Source organism: Cryptomeria japonica, chromosome 5 (assembly GCF_030272615.1).
Source record: "Cryptomeria japonica chromosome 5, Sugi_1.0, whole genome shotgun sequence".
In the NCBI taxonomy this organism is placed as follows: domain Eukaryota; kingdom Viridiplantae; phylum Streptophyta; class Pinopsida; order Cupressales; family Cupressaceae; genus Cryptomeria; species Cryptomeria japonica.
The window spans coordinates 802,087,569-802,107,220 of NC_081409.1; the positions used below are offsets into that span (position 1 = coordinate 802,087,569).

The 19,652-nt window shown below is 32.8% G+C and overlaps 1 protein-coding gene across 1 annotated transcript; it reads left to right on the plus strand.

Moving 5' to 3' along the window:
- The first annotated feature begins 13,929 nt into the window (after positions 1–13,929).
- Positions 13,930–17,061, plus strand: LOC131075566 (UDP-glycosyltransferase 74E1-like). Its single transcript, XM_059220277.1, has 2 exons — positions 13,930–14,436; positions 15,951–17,061. The coding sequence occupies exons 1-2, from the start codon at positions 13,941–13,943 to the stop codon at positions 16,901–16,903; spliced, it is 1,449 nt and encodes a 482-aa protein (XP_059076260.1). The 5' UTR covers positions 13,930–13,940; the 3' UTR covers positions 16,904–17,061.
- The last annotated feature ends 2,591 nt before the right edge of the window (positions 17,062–19,652 follow it).

Below are 19,652 nucleotides of genomic sequence, written 5' to 3' on the forward strand. Positions count from 1 at the left end.
ATGAAAAGTCTCCAAAAAATACAAGTAAAGGAACTCAACTGAGAGAGTGCACCAATTCAGTATTCTTCTAAATAATCTTCTTGTTGATTTTCTCCAGATTCTCCATGATAAATTTGGAGGTGTCCTAGTCCTAGCTCTGGCTCCTGCTCCTAGTACAGGGACTTGAACTAGTCTTTCCTCCAACAGTACTCTAGCCACCCTCCAAAGCGTTCTTTTTTTGTTTTTCTCCCAAGGGAGAATCATTGGCTATGGGTCTGGTTCTATAGTCAGCCAAAATCACATTGCTTTTCTCCAAACCTTTAGCACTATTACTCAGTTCCTCCTTGCTAATTTCCACCAGATTATTTAGGTTGTCTTTGATGTCATTCACATACTCCTTTGGCTTATCAATTTTGTGCTCATGGAAGATCTTCATAGTTTCAACATCCTGAGATATCTTCTGAATCATGCTGATGATCTTCTCCGTTTTACTAGGCCTAGGGGACTCCCTGAAATTTTCAATAATTCCCTTAATCTCATCTTTCATCCTGGTTCCAATTTCCTTATCCAACCACTTCCAGCGGTTCTCCTGGCCCCTAGTGACCTCCAAAATCAAGTCTTCCAACACCTTCTCCCCCTTTTTATCACCTCCATTCTCCTTATTCATCGTCCCGTGTTTCATGTTATCAACATTGATGGGGATGTCTAACCTTATCTGGTGGTCCTTGTCTTTGGACCTTTGACTTGATCAATTTCATTTTCTTCCTAATGGGGGTCTCTAGGTCTTGCATTTTCCTGCTATTGGATTTAAATTTTCTTGCTTCCCACCTTGAAGGATTTATTTTTCTGCTACTATTAGTTTCTGGGGTCACCATAGCCTCCCCTTCTTTCTTCAGTCTATACTTGGGGTCCTCCAAATCCTTGATATCACACCAATCCATGGCAGTGCCATTGTCATCCTCTTCCATCTTCGTGTAAGAAACTAACTGCACCTCAGGGTTAGAGGAAGAAAAGTTGGTTTTATCCATGGGGGAGGGTTTCACTTCATAAGCTTTGGCATACTCCATGATTAACATGATAAACCCTTCGTGAGAGACCGAATTATCCAGTTTCTTGATATGTCTTGCTAAACTATTTTCCAGGAAAAAAACAAGTAGAAGGAGATGAAAATAATTTTACCATGCCTAAAATGGTTTAAGATTGTAACATGATAAGAGGAAATACTAGCATATCTACCATCAAGAGTGATGTATCTCACGATGAATTCCACTATGTCTTCCTAGAGGGATTTTAGTTCTTTCTTGTTGTAGCCACCATCCACCATTTTAGAAACCCTTTGTTGTTCATTTTCCTTGTAAAAAATGCAGCAATGCCCTCCTCACCCAATTTCCTCTCTCGATAAAATTTATTTCCCTCCATAGCAAGTCTAGTAATAGTGGCAACCAGGGTTTGATCAACATGGAATTCCGCCCCATAAATGACTAACACACCCTTGTTTCATCCTTTGACAAAGCTTTTAGTAACTAGGAAAGAGTTGCCATGAAGTCTCTCTAGATAGGAGACCATCCCACTGTCAAATATTTCCTCCCATATCTCCTTATTATTTTGCCACTTATCATAGTTTGTGGGTTCATGCCTATTCTTGTCACCACCCATTCTGTTACTCAGGAAATCAAGATAGGTACTCTCTAGATGCAAAACCAGGAAAAAGAAAAACCACAAACGGCTCCCATCCCATCATAATCTTCCAGCATTAAAATCATTTGTAAGGCCGAATATATCAACATCATTTCTTGCCAGGTTAGACAAAGTTTCCAGGAAGGTTTCCCTTCTGTTGCACCATTTAACTGCCATGTTATCAACAACCAAGTTGAAACCATGATCGACCAGTTTATTTCCTTCCTAAAAAACATGTCAAATCTTTAACTCTTCCAGGTCATAAATCATTTCAAGGTAATCCTTGATCAGGTTTGAAATAGTCTAGCGTGGCTCCATACTATCCTTGGTGCATTTCATAATGTTAAGCGAGTCACTTTCCAACCATACCCATCTAAATCCCTCCTTGGTCGCCATGTGTAGCCCTATGTAGGCGGTGTTGGCCTCCACATAATGGTTAGTCTACGTGCCCAAAGGGAACGACACCACAAAGACCATCAAACCCAAATGATTCCTCACCACTCCTGCATAGCCTGCCAACCCAATATTTCCCTTGGCTGCCCCATCAATGTTGATTTTCATCCACCCTAGAGGGGGAGGATCCCATGACACATTCACTCTACTATGTTTAATTTTATAGACTGGGACAAATAAATTCCAGAAAATCTACCATCTTTTGATAGTATCCCTTTCCTCTTGGTAAGAATCAAGTGGAGGGTCATTTTTCCTACTCTGACAATAATTAAGAATTTTTTCGTTAATAGCATTCCTTATTCTGATCACCACCACTTGAGCAATAGACTCCATATCTTTAAGAACACTATTATTTATTTCCTTCTAGATATCCTAGGTATTATGATACATGAATAAGTTCCACAAGATGCTAATCGTATGGTTACCAAAGGGGCACTTCCATTGGCACCAAAATTTCTGTATAGAGTCAAGGAAAACCCAATTAAAATTACACAGGTTGAGAAATAAATCCCAAATATCCCTGCAAGAGAACAATGTAAGAACAAATGTTCTACACTTTCCACTTCTTCTTTACATAAAAAAAACATTTATTAGCGATTGGAAGACCATGTTTACATAGATTATGAGTGGTAGAGATCTTGTTTTGTATTAACAACTAGAAGAAGATATTAATTTTAGGAATTAAGAATTTATTCCAAACTCCTGCTTAAAAGGGGGCAAGAGTATAAAAACTTGTAATGATCCTGGAAGAATTCACCACCACAAATTGCCTTGAAGTAGATCCATTCCAAATGACCAAGCCTTCCACCTGAGAGGAGGGGATGAAGATCGGGTTAAGACAAGATTGCAAAGATGCCATCAACTCATCAAAGCTTCTGAGGTTCATCCAACCACCATCACTGATATAATTCACCACCTAGAAGCCAATCAATATAATACATTGATCTTTTAATTGAGAAGCCTACAACAAATCAGACAGTGGACCCTCTCCCATCCACCAATCATACCAATACCTAATATTTCTCCCATTCTCTAGAAGCCATTTGCATCCTTGAGTGATGATGGAGTTGGAACTAAATAAGTTGTTCCACAGATCAAAAGTCAAAGATGGGAGGGAATAATTTTTCAGCATCCTTTGGAATCCATGAATCTAGTATTTGTCCTTGAAAATATCAATCTATTCATTTCTCTCCTTTAAAAATATCCAAAGTTGTTTGGCCATTAAAGCCCTATTGAATTCTCTCAAATGTCTAATATCCAAACCTCCCCTATTTCTAGGTAAGCAGACTTGGTCCCACGTAACTAAATGGAGCCTACTCTTGGATTTAGTACCTGACCAAAGAAAATGCTTATGTATTATTTACATTCTATCAACAAATTTTATTCGGATTTTAAAGAAGCTCATAGCATAGATTGGAAGGTTCTAAAGTGAAGCCTTGATCAATTGAAGTTTACCTGCTTAACTTAATAAATCCCCTTTCCACCCAACGAACTTATTTTCAATCTATCAATCAAATCAGACCAAAAGGAATTTGTGGCGGGTCCTACACACAGGTGCAAGCCCAAATAAAAGTCCGAGAGGGTACCCATCTTACAACCCAAGATATTGGCAATCTTCAATTTTCTATGCTCAGGGTTGTTCATTAAAAGTAAAGGAAATTTTAGAGAGGGTGAAGTTTTTCACAAATCCTTTCTTATAGGTATTAAGGATAACTTTAAGATTTTTTTCTTCTTTAACTAAGATTTCCCCCATCAGCAAGGTATCATCAACAAATTGTTGGTGGGAGAAAATAGCATCTTTATAAGATGGCTATAAACCTAAGAGGTTTCTCTTTTTGATTTCTCTTTGGATAATTTTACTAAAAACTTCACTCATTAGAATAAAAATGAAGGGGGTGAGAGGATCCCCTTGTCTAATACCCCTCGATGTCAAGAAGAAACGAGATGCAAATCCATTGATTAGAACCGATTATTTAGGAGTGGACACACACTGATTAACAAGTTGGATGAACTAATTACTAAAGCCAAAGGATCGAAGCACTTTAAACAAAAAATTCTAGTTGACCCAATCATGTCCCTTGAGAAGATCCAACTTCATCAGAAAACCGGGCTTCTTATTGATAGATAAAGAATGGATATTCTCATGAACCACAATAATAGGATCCAAAATCTTCTACCAGGGACAACCCCATTCTAGTGCTTCAAAATTAAAGAGGGGGGGATTTTCTTAAGTCTAAATAGAATAATCTTAGTGAATATTTTATAGATCGAGTTACATAAACTAATAGGTCTAAAGTCTTGAAAAAATTTGGCATCAGGCTTCTTGGGGATAAGGACAAAAATGTGGCATTTAGCTACTTAAAAAGTGATCTGGATCCAAAAAATTGTATCACAACATCCACAACCTACCAGAAGTTTTGAAAAAGGAACATATGGAAACCATCAAGGTGAGGAACTTTATTAGCTTCAAAAGAGAAGCCTGCAACTCTAACCTCATCATGGGAAGGAATTTTAGTTATCTCCTTATTCATGTCCTAGGAGACGGTACTCATAAATTCTTGTAGGATCTCATCTTGAGCATTATCATCAAGAGGGCCATCATCCAAAAGAAGAGAGGAAAAATATCTTATGGTTTCCTGGTTCAACTTTTCATGCTTATCAATCCAACAATGATCCACCAAAAATTTGTTAATTCTATTTGATGCCCAATGTTTGAGAGTGGTCATATGAAAGAACTTCTTGTTTCTATCACTACATTTGAGCCATAAAGCTCTAAATCTCTACTTCCAAAATTCCTCCTCCTTTTAAATGATATCATGAACTTTGGTTAATAACTCAATTTCTTTATCCATAATCACAGGCTCATACCTAAAATCTTGAATCTAAGCCTAGACATCATCTAGATCTTTCTTGAGCTTCTCTTTTATCAGAAACTAATTTCCAAAGGAAGCTTTGTTCCAGTGTTGAATATTGGACTTGACATTGAAAATTTTTTGAGTCACTCAAAACATTGCACTCCCCTGAATACCAACACTCCACCATTTAGAAATTTTATCATGTATTTCCAGATCTAATAGCCACATCTTCTCAAACCAGAAAGGGAAATATTTCCTCCTATTCAAAAGGGAAATACTTAGACTAATTAGGATATGGTCAGAGAAAATTTTGGACAGCGCATTAAGCCTACAAGAGGCATCCTAAATCCACTTAGGAGAAATAATACTCCTATCCATTTTAACTTGAATGAGATACCCCCCACTTCTTCTATTAGACCAAGTTAATTTATCCCCGAGTAGATCTAGGTCTAACAAAGCCAGAGTGTTAATCATATAAGCCAAGTCCTGTCTACTATCATCCAAAACCGGCATTCCACTAGCCTTCTCTATATTAGATAAAGGGGTGTTAAAATCCCCCAATAAAATCCATTTTTCATTAGAGAATCTGCTCTAGCATTAATAATAGAAAACCATAGCATTTTTGTAGCACTTTTCCCATTTGGGGCATAGATGTTGGATATGATCCAAGATGACCCATCTTTAAGACTATTAAATCTATTGGCTATATGATTAGGAGAATTTAGGACTATCTTACCAGTAAATAGTCTAGGATTCCGAAAAGTAGCAATTCCACCAGATGCCCCATCAGCATCAACACAATGAGTTTCCTAATCTTTGAAAACAACCAATTTGATCTTTTCCACTTTACAACTAGGTATTTTGGTTTCTTGAACTAGACATCTATCCATCTTATGATCTCTAATCAAGTTGGACAAAACATCATGCTGGTGGGGATGATTCAATCCCCTAATATTCCAGGATATAACTTTCATTTGAATGGATGGGGGGAATCAATCCCCATATCCTATAGTGTTCTCTGGGCTCCATCACTAATGGATGCCTGATTGTGTTTGTCTTTGCTAATCACATTGGGTGGTCTCCCCACTCCCCTCAAATCAGACCCACAATCCACCTTTTGTCATTTTCTAGTCTTAACTCCACTAGAAACTGGTGTTGAGTTATGGCCATTTGGAGAATTCCTTTTATTGTTCTTAGCTCTGACCTCAATAAACATATTTGAGTTCTCCATAGTATCATCACGTGTTCTTGATTCTAAGGAGCTACCTACTTCAACAACAAGGTGGATGGGAAGCTCCCCATTAGCCTCCATCAAAGTACCATCCCCACTAGAGATCTCCTCAGGAATCAATATTCCCCTTGCATACCCATCCATACTCAAGGGATTCAAGTTTAAAATATTTGGTTCTGGCACAACAATAGGAGCAATCAAAACATCACTCACCCCATCCAAACATGGAGGGGAACCCAAAGGCAAGGAGTCCACCTTGTCCACTCCCTTTATCTTATCTTTCTTTTTCCAGGTCTTCTTAGACCTAGGCTTAGTGAGGCATTCCCTGGCCCAGTGACCAACATTGTTACAATGGAAGAAAGAAAAGGAAAGGGAATAGATTCATACTCCATTTTATGAACCCATTTGCCTAGTTTTGAGAACAGGTCAATCTCCTTCAATAGGTTAGCTGATTGTTTTACATTCACGCATATTTTGGCATAAACCAGGCACCTCTTAGCAGAAGTCATTGAGTCAACTAAAATGAGCTCACCAAAACATGCAGCAATCCCAACAAAGATTTCTTCTCCCTAGAATACCATAGGAAAACTTGATAACCGCACCCATATAGGAGCTTCATTACATTCCCATTCCTTCGAATTGAAGCCTTGTTCCCATTTTTTAAGAGCCAACAATGGTTTTCCCAGCATCTAGGGGCCACCTACCAAGACAGATTGTAGGTCTTCCTCATAGACAAAGGAAAAGGATAAAAAACCATTGGACATGGATACCACATCAATCTGACCCTTTCCCTTTCATTTTTAGGTCACCCAGTCCCTAACAACTTCAATATTAGGGTGTGAACCAATAAAATTACCCATTAGGATAGAAGTCACGTTAGCCATATTCCTATCCACGATACAATCTGGAATAGAAATAGAACAAGACCTAGAATATGGGTCCACATTATGGGAACACGCACAATTTCCTTGTCTTTAAGATTATACCCAAATAAGGTAGTCCATTTCCTATTGCAGTCCAAAGAAGGCAGAGTCCTAAGATTCTCGGTAGTCTTCTTGGGACCCTCCACACTACAAAGTTTATCTGTATTGCCATCTTTTCCTTTTGGTGGAGCATGCAAAGTACCCCCATCCCAAGTTCCATTGAGAATACTATCAAAAGCTTCAGATTTCATTTCTCCCATGGTGGAGATCACGTGGGATCCCCTGGAACCTTCATTGTTCGAGCTTCCCACTCCTGCTTCATTCAAATTCAAACCAGTCACACTAGTTGTTCCCGCCTCTCGAGCCGCTCCCATCCAAATTCAAACTTGTCGCACTCTTCATTTCAAAAGTTACTTATCTAGAAAATAGTTAGGATTGTGTCCTAACATACATTTTAAAGAGCTTTCATTAAAACCAATCATAATCAAATATCTGATAAAACATTCAAAATAATTTTCTTTATAAATTAAAACAGTGGTGAAAACTTAAATGACACTTTACTTATGACCTACACAACAAAATCTTCATTATAAGAATTATTGTCTTACATATAAAAGAATTTTTCTTAACTTAGCTCCTCATTTATTTTTCAATACTTCCTTGATTAATTTATACACTTCTTCCCTCCCAACTAAGCTATCCTCTCTTATTTAATATTATACCTATCTTCCAATGCTTTTGAATTTATTTTGCATTAATTGTCTTATCACTACATTGAGGAAATGCTAGCATAAGCACCCCAAAACTGACGCTCTCTTCTGTGGAATTTCAGCCACAATGATTCATAAAAAAGGTCGTAGAGGAATGAGAAAGTATCATCATCTGTAGTTTTATTTTCTTCTTTGTTATTAATTGAACATATCACTCAAAATAGGAATAGCCACTAGCCTTTAATCTGAATCCTGTTTCATAGAATTTCTCTTTGAAATAGCTAAGCTACCTAATGAAACATATATGAAAATTGAGTCCCTCTTTGTCTTGAGCCAGTTCATGTAATTTGTCGCTTTCGATACATGTGCACAAACATCTTTTTTCTTCGGAATTGCTCCCCTCTAAAAAAGATCATGTTTAGAGGGGATGATCTATTTAGAAGATCCATTTTTTCTAAGTGGAATGAATGAGTCTGTATATTTAATTATTGTTTCTTTAAATTTAATGAAAGAGTTTTGCAATATTTGAAAAACAATAGTAAACAGATGTCTATAAAAGACCATCCTTAAACCATACACACTAAGCAACATATTAAATCAAAAGAATATCAGTCAACTCTGAATGTTTAACACTTTTAAACCACAACCACTTCCTGTAAAACGATCATCCAGGTAAGTCAATAATAATTTTCAACCTGCCAGCTCTTCAACTACAATTCATGTGCTGATGGACGCCCAGAGAATCTCTCTGTGGTAGCGTAAGACGTAGAGATAATTGATTTGTTTATTAATTATAATTAAAAATTAGACAAATTTTTATATAATTGATAGAAGTCAATAAGAATCTGACAGAAGTTGCGAGAGCACTCAAAGTCGTCCAAACAGAAAGAGCCAATACGTCGTTTTGGTTCTGGAACTTCAGATGGCACAAATAATAATAAAAAGTTTAAGAGATAAAGTAAAAAATTAGGCTTGGATTAAACAAATGAAAGTTGGAATGATAGGTAGTTGGTAGTTTTGAAACTTGGAATGATAGGTAGACGCAGTTTTTTAAAGTATTTTAAAAAATGATATTTTTATTTGATTTTAATTATATGGTTTTTGAGAGTTAAATTTGTTTATGTTTTATATGTAGTGGGTTATACAAATCCATATTTCATGAAATGAATTATTCATTAGCATTTCTTATATTTATGTGATGTTTATAGGTGTGAAGTTTTGGGATTCTATGATGGATCATCTATAATATCTTAATTTCGCTCAAGCATTCTTAATCATATAGTTTTCCCTTAGAATTTGATAGTTGAAATAACTAGATTTTAGCCAATTCCACAAATGTGGAACAATTTTGTTTTACAAAAATGCAATCACCAACATGTGGTTATGACTTGACATAGTATAGGATTTCACTATATGATTTTTTGGGACCTTTACTCATTGATAATTATGAAGTACATCACAATCATGAAAAATATGATCAAGTAAGTATGGATCATAATTCTAATGCAAAGTAATTAATCCTAATAATGCTTCTTGTTAGTATGAATGATAATTCAATGAATCCTTGACTAGATCACGATCAATGCTCAACTAAATGTCCTTAAAAACTAAGATAGATACTACTTACACTAATGTCTTCTAAGTTAGCTCCCAATGACTATAAGGAAAGGGCAAGAATTATCAATTTGATTTTTCTTAAAGATGAATTTTAGGTTAGACGTACACCATTAGGGATCAATTCCACATGTACACGAAATAACTCAAAATATGTAGAAAGCCATGTATCAAAATCAAGAATGGGTGAATGCTAATAAAGGCTAATAAACTATGCAAATATGTGGGAGATAATTCAAATAGGATACAAATATGTTCACATGTATCAAAATCAATGTAAGTGAGAATAAATGATGATAGATAGAGATCATGGAATGAGACAAACTTAGTAAAACATCATGTCATATATCATTATATAATTTTATGAGTATACTCTCTCAAAATGAGACATGAGTACATAAATTTCACCATTATACTTTTCTCCCACTTTGAGTTACAAGTGAATCCTAAATAAAGATGTATCTAAAATTAAATGAGAACTGAAAAGCACGTATGAAAAGTAAACATTTAAACATAAGAAGGACATTGGGATTTGTATCAAGTTGTAGATCCAATTAATGGAATGAGATTTTTATACTAAGGAAAGGATAATATGATAAATCAATATGCCTACATCTAAAAGGATAGATCTCAGAGCATAATATGATGATTGAGGTACAAAATATTCATGGGGAAAGCATGGTTCTTCCCCTGACTCTACCTTCAAATTAATAGGATGATATGGTAATGAAGGTACACTATTACCACAAGATGAAGTAATAAGAATAATCACATAATATTAATGTATACATGATAATAAGGCTCATCAAAAGAAAGATAGAAAAAATGTGATCTAAGTATGGTAAAAGGTCATTAGTATAAACATCAAATAACGGAATAATAATATAGGCATCATGGGGGATGCAATCATGAGTACATAGTCATAAAAGTTATTAGAAAAATAGAATGGTAAAATATGACCATTAGGATGCATAACAATCATCAAGTAGGAAATACATAAAAATAGAAAAATATATGTATTAAAGACGAAGAAAAGGCTTGCAAGAGTAGAAAAGAATATGCACAAGAAATCAAGTAAATTTTTTTTAAAATGATCCAAGTCATGGAAAGATTATTTTAGAAATAAAATGTAACAGGTAAAGTGAGTGATTGAATAACAAAAAGAAAGGTGTAACAAATAAGGATCAAAATATTGGTGATATTGCATCACCTAAAATGTGAATATCATTGCTTAAAAGTGATAAGTGTTTTGGAAGTGTCAAAAAATTTAAATTTACATCGTTGATTTTTTAGCCCTATTTTAAATATGTGGATTTTGTATATCCATGGAAAATTATTTTCTATCTTTTTATTCTTCATGGTTATCTATATGGGGACAATTTTAGATTCATATGCATGATTTTGAGCATAGTCATAGGCTTGTTTATTAGTCCTAGTTCTTTATTTGTAGTTAATTTGTACCTTATAAATCATTAAAGATCTTTTAGGTTCAATATTAGATACCTAATAGAAGAGAAGAATTGACACAATTCCTCTACTTTATTCTTGTAAGGATGTGAATCAAATGAATTTTTGGTTTATATTTTTAAAGTGGTTACAGGTTGCATTGATTTTAAGTTCTTTAGTTTTATTCTATGTTCTACTTTGGTTTCCCATTTTATTTTGTGTTCATCCATATGTCACCTTTATTACATGATGCATGTTAACATCATTAAGGTGCAATGGCATGTTTTTGTACATGCATGTTTGATGGAGAACTTAAGGGAATATATACAAAGTATCAATGTTATTATGTGTGTGGAACTGAGACACGCACAATGAAAATGACTACATTGAGTTATCTATCCTTTTGAGGATCTTTGTTATTTATTATAACTATTTAGATATTATGTTATTGTATATTTTTATTTGTTGGCCTATATCTATCATTGAGAATTAATAAGTTGAGAAATAGAGAGTTAGTAAGATAAATTGTTTAGGTCTTTTGAAGGCCACACAATAAGAAAAATAGATGTCCTCATATTTTTTATGATGTGAACTATATTTTTATAAAAGGTTATAGATCATGGTTAGATTAAATCTTTGTGTAAGAACATCATGACCATTATGCAATGGGAAACTCTTGAGTGTACAATTGGACTTTTCAAATGACACAGTTGTGATTGTGAATATACTATAGATATATTGATAACAATGCCATGTGCAATATAGGAAAATTGATCCTAGACTAACATTTTCTTTAACCTAAGATCAATTCTCCTTCCCATATAATATTAGAAGTGTGAGAGGGCTTCTCTTTCTGTCCGCAAGGATGAGACATGTTTTCATAGACTCACATTTTTGTTGGTTGTAAGGTGACTAGAGTTGATTATGTGTGTGTGAATGAACTAGGCTGCATAGTGCTATATTGAACAAGATTAATATAATATAGAAAGTATAAAATAAAAAACCTAAGAAATGTAGAGACGTGGAAAGGAGATATAGAGAGGAACCTAGATTTGAAATATAAAGCTGAAATTATCAGGCATAGGTGTTGGGTGTCCTAGTTTGAAGGTGTCCAAAATTTGAAAAGGTGAGAAGGAATGTTGATTGAATGGAATTTGAAAATGATTTGTCTTATAATCTCTATCTTTATGAAGGATAGAAGATGTTATTTATATAGGTATCACAAGGTTATTTTTTGATAAAAAGATGACATAAAGTGGTCAAGTACAAAGCTTAAGATCAGATTTCAAAATGTGAAAGTGGACATTTGCAATGACCATAATTTGGGGAGATTTTGGTAGTACTAAGGATCTAGGTACCCTAGTCCTCCCAAAATTCCTCTCCAAAAGGGAAACACAACCATCGAAGGGTTGTTATATGAAATTTGGACTAATTCTAGCACTTGACAATGATTAAGTTGTGAGATTAACAAAGAAGATTTAAAGTAGAATAGGACACAAATATGCTTAAAATGATCTAGGGGAAATCACACTAAAGTAGGTGCCAAATAGAGTGGTAAATTATTAAGGTATACAATTTATAATGCTAGACCATGTGAATATCTAGATCACTCTTAGTGGTCATTTTTTTTTCGAGGTAAGATTAAATTAAAAACTCTTCTAACTTTATAGAAATGCTATATCATTTATTTATCTATAGATAGTTGTCATATCACATCATGTTGTATGCAAGTTAGGTAACACATTGTGTGATGATGGAGACAAATTGAAGGAGAACAATATTTAAAACAACCCTACCAACCCACTGAAGTTATGGCTTTATAATAATCCATGCATTTCTTGGTTAATGTTTGGTATGTGTCGTTGCCACCAAGAAGAAAAAACTAATCAACCTACGCTTGCCGCAAAAAGTATATAAAAACTATATAATGCGAATCCCACCAACTCCCATATATTTGTTGTAATATTCAAGGTAGTTACGTTGTGTATTTTGCCACGGAAGTGGAATAATCGCCTCAATAAAGTCTACTTTCTTCTATTCACTCTTATCTCGATGACGTATATTTTTATTTTCATAACCTACTCTTTATGTCGCCCTTTTCCAAGCACATTGAAAGCTTGTTACGTTATTTGAATTTATAATCTCTTAGTAGATGATATTATATTATGAATATGTAAATAATGCTCTAGATGGATTTCATGAAGCTTGTATTGACTGTGACGAGTAAATTTTCCGATGTTAAGTAGATGATTATTTTAACTTAGAGTTATGCTCCTAAATATTATAATTCTATAGATGGATTTTGATTGTAATTAGATAATTAGATGTTTAGTTATCATAAATCTAGATAGATTATAGCAAGGTTGACGATCTCCAAATTTTTTGAGATAATTGTTTGGATGAATTAAAAACTTGATAATTTTTAATACAAATTATAAGAAACACAGACCTAAAAAATAACTACGAATTTAACATTTAAATTTTAAAAATAATATTGAAAATTTTTATTTACAAACGACTCAAACCACTTTGAAGGAAAAAATATCATAGCCTACACTTATAAAAGTCACTTAATTTAGAATGTAACCTACATACCCCACCTATTTTTAGATGCATTCAATTTTTTCCTCTCGATTCTAATTATGGGTCTAGGACCGTGTACATGTTTGGAAAGTATAAGCCATGGTTAGTCAGAAGAGTCGATTCCTCGCATATGCGAATGGATATTGATGATATATTCTATCCTATTGAGAAACTTACATTTTTTAAATTACTTTTCTTTTTATGTAACATCGTCTCACAGCGATCCATTTTGTAGCACCATTTAAAGCTAGAAGAAACGCAATGCGCTCTTCTGAGATGCTCTAACATTTACGTAAGCACTTCCGTCATATTACTTGTCATTTTATCTCAAAACAAAAATGTATCTATTTTTGCTTTATTTAAATTAAAACACAACAATAAAGACGGTGTATGATTTCCTTACAATTTAATTATAAATACAATGCAGCTGTGCCATTATGAAGCAGTGAAGCCTGAGTTGGATTAAAAGATGGGGTCATTGCATCAGCAACCAGCAATTAAGCGGCCTCATGTAGTAGTATTCCCTTACCCATCCCAGGGTCATATTAATCCATTAATGGAGTTTGCCAAGAGGCTTGTCTCCAAAAACCTCCATGTGACCTTCATTACCACAGAGAGAATTAGAGAGCGAATGATACAAGCTCAGGATGGGGTTGCTGCTCATGTGACCACTGTTATGCAGGATATAAGAATTGAAACAGTTCCAGATGGGCTTTCTCCTGATAATGAAGAGACGAAAGACAGAGACATGATATTTGATTTATTGAGAAAGGTCGGAGGTCATAAATTTGAACAGTTGATAGAGAGGCTTAATTCTGAAGGCGATACAGTCTCTTGTATTGTTTATGACTCTTTTCTAGAGTGGGTTCCTATTATTGCAAACAAGTTTGATATTCCTTCAGCACTTCTCTGGACGCAGTCATGTGCAGTTTATTCTATCTATTATCATTTTTACGCAGGAATGGGTAAGCTTTTCTTAATCCAAATATTTACAGATTATCTTACATAATTTTTTAATATTTAGGGTTTCTTTGGTTTTGTTAGAATACTCTATGCAGTTTTTATAAAACCGTTTTGTTTTTTATGATGATGTTTTAAATCCGGTTCATCTTTGTAGTTTTAATGGTTCATTTAGAACGATACCTCTCGGCTTATTCTATATATATTATTAAATATATATAAGCTAGTATATATAGAGAGAGAATGTGTTTGCAGTTCAATTGGGGGAATAAAATTTGTAATTTATATAATAGATTTTTTATTTTTTTTGTTATGATATTTATTTTTAATTCATAAGCTCTTTTTTGGTGTGTCGTAATTATATAAATATATAGAATTGACAGGGTATTAAAGGTTTTAATAATTCCTTTAAATTAATTGTCTTTGTTTTAGTATTAAGGATTGAAATTTTTAAACAAATCCATGTGAACAATTAATATAAGAATTGATGTATTTTATCAAGTAGTCATTGCCACTAAACAATAATCTAATTTTAGACTCATAAATTAAGTTTTTAAAATAAGAGAAAGTCTTGAGTTGTATGGTCTATTGTTTTCTTTTAAAATAAATATTAGTAATTAAAATTTTTATATCTTAAATTTGTAAAATAAAAGATTAATGTGATTTTTTAATCTTTCAATTATTTTATTTTATTTTTCAATAAAAGTGGATTATTAATCTTTCAATTATTATTATTAAAAATGTCGATAAATTTTTTTCTGAGATATTTATTATCATAATTTTAATGGTAAACTAAAACTCACAAATATATATATATTTGAAATAGTCATGTAGAACTTTATGTGATCTATATACATATACATATTTATTTATGTATGTATAATTTTTTATCATTAGAGACTATGAGATTGTATTTATATGTTATTTACATTTCACTAATTATTCTTAAAAATATATTATTAAATAGTTTCTATCAATGTATATCAATTATTCATAAATGTTGCATAAATAAATTTATTTTCATTAAATTAACAAAATATACAATCTTATGAATCTTAACATTGAAACTTTTATCTTTATGACAAAATAAGATCTATATTATTTTAAGAATCTTTAATTTTGCCATGACATCTATTTGAAAACTAAAAATATTTTAAAAGTCTTTCCATTCATTTTGTGATGGTGTGCTAATTTTCTTTTAGTAATATACACAATGATTGTCTTTCTCTTAATTGCTAATTTAGATAATTAGTGTGGATCGCACTTTCTTCCCTTCTTAAATACCCTAGATAGATGTTGCATTTTGTACTAACATTAACTTAATTTTGTGGTTTATGAACATGTACATGTTTAAGTGAGTGAAAGTTGTAAATGATATTGTTCAAAAGTAAATTCTCTGAAGAAAAACATTAATGATGTCGGTTACGAAGAAAAATGGAATGCTGTAATTAGATACAAATAATATTAAAGTTCTCATAAAATTTGTTCCTACTATATCATTTTTAATATTGGTGTCTAGTGAAAGCAAAAGATGAAGCAGAGAATGCAAGAGACATTATAGCAATACCAGGACTTCCACAACTATGCCAATCAGACTTGCCATCCTTTCTACAACCATCAAATACATATGCATCACTGCTGCGATTCCAGCTAAACCAATTCAGTACCGTTTCTCAAGCCACATGGATACTAGGAAACTCCTTCAATGAACTGGAAATGGCAGAAATACAATCCATGGAATCCCTCATTCCAATAAGAACAGTAGGCCCTCTTGTTCCCTCGGCTTTCCTAGATGGAAATAATCCAAATGACCAAGACGTGGGCACACATCTTTGGAAAGCAGCGAACTGTATAGATTGGCTCAATAAAAAGGAAGCCTCAACTGTTGTATATGTTTCCTTTGGTAGTTTAGCTGTCCTTTCTAAAGAGCAGATCATAGAAATAGCCCTTGGCCTAAAGGCCAGTCAACATTCCTTTTTGTGGGTGATTCGTCCTGATCACAACAAAGAAGAAGAAAAGGACATACGTGATTTTCTAGAAGGTTTTATTGAGGAAACTATGGATCAAGGGCTAGTTGTATCGTGGTGTCCACAGATGGCAGTGCTTAATCATCCTTCTGTGGGTATGTTTGTTACACACTCTGGATGGAATTCTACGTTAGAGAGCCTCAGTTCTGGGTTACCTGTCCTAACTATTTCTCAGAGGAGTGATCAAACGACTAATTCTAAGTATATTGAAGATGTGTGGAAGACAGGGATAAGATTGAATAAAACAAGAGATGGGCCAGTTGGGAGGGATGAGATGGAGAAATCTATTAAGACAATTATGGAAGGTGAAAGTGGTGTGGACTTGAGGAAGAATGCTTTGCAATGGAAGACATTAGCAAAGAAAGCGATGGTGAAAGGTGGATCTTCTGATAAGAATATTGATTGGTTTGTTCATGAGGTCATTGCTAGAACAACACTAGCTTGACCATACTTATTGATAGGAACCAAGCTTTTAATTTGCAATATAAGGAATTTTTAATGGTTTGTAACGTGGATAGATTAACAATTTATGATCTTGTGTTTGTTTCCTTCTACACATTCAATTGCAATTGCAAGTAGCACTAGGTATATACAAAGTACATAAGGAGCAGGTATCTACAATGAATGAGATAATTAATTATTTTATATCTAATTGGTCCACCCATCAGATTATAGCACCATGGTCATATCTCGTAATCATTCTTCCATGAGGACTTCAAGATAGTGAGACTACCCATACACATATATTAAAAAGCTAGTTTTAAATTTTGAAAAACAACTTAGCCCTTCATTTCAAGGAGTATTTGTGTAAATATAACGTAAATAGGGGCATTTAAATTTGAAATGAGTGTTTGATGTAGAGCATTAATTGCATTTATTTTTTATGTATAGGGTCCTTTGTTAATTTTATAAGTATTTTTAATATTTTTTAATTATTTTCTAATAATGTTTAGTAAGTTTGTTGTATTTATATCTATCTCTAAAATTCATATTTGTTAACATATACATAGTCATTTGTATTTCTTTTAATATATCTCCTTATTTTTATAATACAAGTTGTAGTATAGAACATAATATTCATAAAACATCCTTGACATTCTTATCAAATTTCATGTAGATCTAATTATCATATATATTTTTATCATCTTAATGACATGGATTGAACTATTTATTATATAATATAATTTTATTTGTAATGTATGGTAAAAATTCTAATTTTCTACCAATCCAAAGACTTCAATTATGCCCTATGAGGACTCATATGTAAAATAAAATATATTTTGAAGGTTCCCCATTCAATATGAATTTTCATGTCATTATTGAACTTGCAAAACATAAAAAATTATACAACCAATTAAAAGGTTTTCCAAGGTCAAAACATTCCCCTTGCTTCATCTATTATGTTTTTGTATAAGACATATCTTTTTGCATTCTAGGTTGATGTAATATGTTTTCATATGTCATATATCACTTTAAATCCATTCATGTAAAGGAGAGTATGATCTCATTTGAGAGTAAAAATAAATAATAGAAGATCAGGTTGACTAACCTCTAAAGATAATAATGTGAAACTTAAAGAGTAGAGATAATTCATATATAAATTGAACCCTAAACTATGCCATTTGATACGATTATAAAAATGATTTTTTTTTCACCATGCATCATTTTCATCAATCCTTTGTTAATATTGCATTTATAGAAATATTTTAGTTTGATACATGTCCTTGACTTTTTCCTATGCATTGTATTGAGCATATAAATAATCTATTTCTTTAGATAGTCTTTGATTTGACACACCAAATATAATTATATGAAATGAAACTAGAGTATATTTTCAAAGAAAGATTTTCCTATGCATTGTATTGAGCATATAAATAATCTATTTCTTTAGATAGTCTTTGATTTGACACACCAAATATAATTATATGAAATGAAACTAGAGTATGTTTTCAAAGAAAGATTACTATAAAGTGTAGAGATTTATTTATAACCATCTCATGATGTTAGCAAATATTATAACACCATGTTTTACCTTAGTCATAACCTACTCCCATTTCCTAGTTCCCTTTTAACTAACACCTTATGTCTTCCATCCTCAATAAATTAAATAATTTAAATCTATTTCATTTTATCTTTAACCATTTTCAAATAATAATAATATTCACTATCTGTTTTCTTGTAAATTAAAAAAATTAATTAACCAAATTGAACCCTCTCCATTACTCATCCTCTTTTTATCTCATGCACATTTATTTATCTCAAAATAACAAAAATATAAAGATAATTATTGTCACCACTAGTAACTCCCTTAACTATTCTTAATCAATGAGGATTCTCAAATCCTCTCATTTTATCATCATTTTCCTTTGGGGTTACATTTTCACCATTTATGTTTGGACTAAAAATCTTATTAATAAACCCCTTCATCTCCATATTCTTATATACATAAATGATCAATTTTTTTGTGTGTGTGGAATTATCATTTTGAGAAACCTCCAACTTATTCTTAAATAGAACATCTATATAATCATGGAGGTTTAGTGAAATTTTAGTTTGATTTAGAATTTTCTTGTCTCATGTCACTCTATATGAGATCTTTCTTTATTCTCATTAAGTTTCTTAAATTTATTGTTATTTTTTATTTTGATTATAAATCTAGGGATAATTTTTTGAGATGCATTGTGGGAAAGTACCATATGTTGGTGTTTCCACCTAACCCATATACTCAATAGCCTTCATGATGATAGTCCACCAAATTAGAGAAAATGTATTGAGATAAGGTGAATATAAATGTACAAATTCCTTGTTTATTAAGGCAAGAGCGTGAGAGAAGAGATCAAAAAATGTGGAAATGTGTCCAAATCATATGTGAGGGTAGGTATAACTACTGTGATGAAAATATAAATGCACTTAGAAATATTAAATAATGATGGTTACCTAAGTTGGACTTAAGTAAACATAGTAGAATAAGACTATGTACTCCAATACCCCACCTTAAGTGGAACATAGGCAAAATATTATACTATATTGTTGCAAATGTGACGTCGATGGTGCTGATATAGTTATCATTAATGATTGTAATTGATGTCAACATACTATATTGGTATTGGTTTTTGAGTTGGTGATCCAGAATATAGTAACCTAGGATATGTTTTCCAAACTGTTTGGTGCTCTGGATGATGTTCAATGCTGAC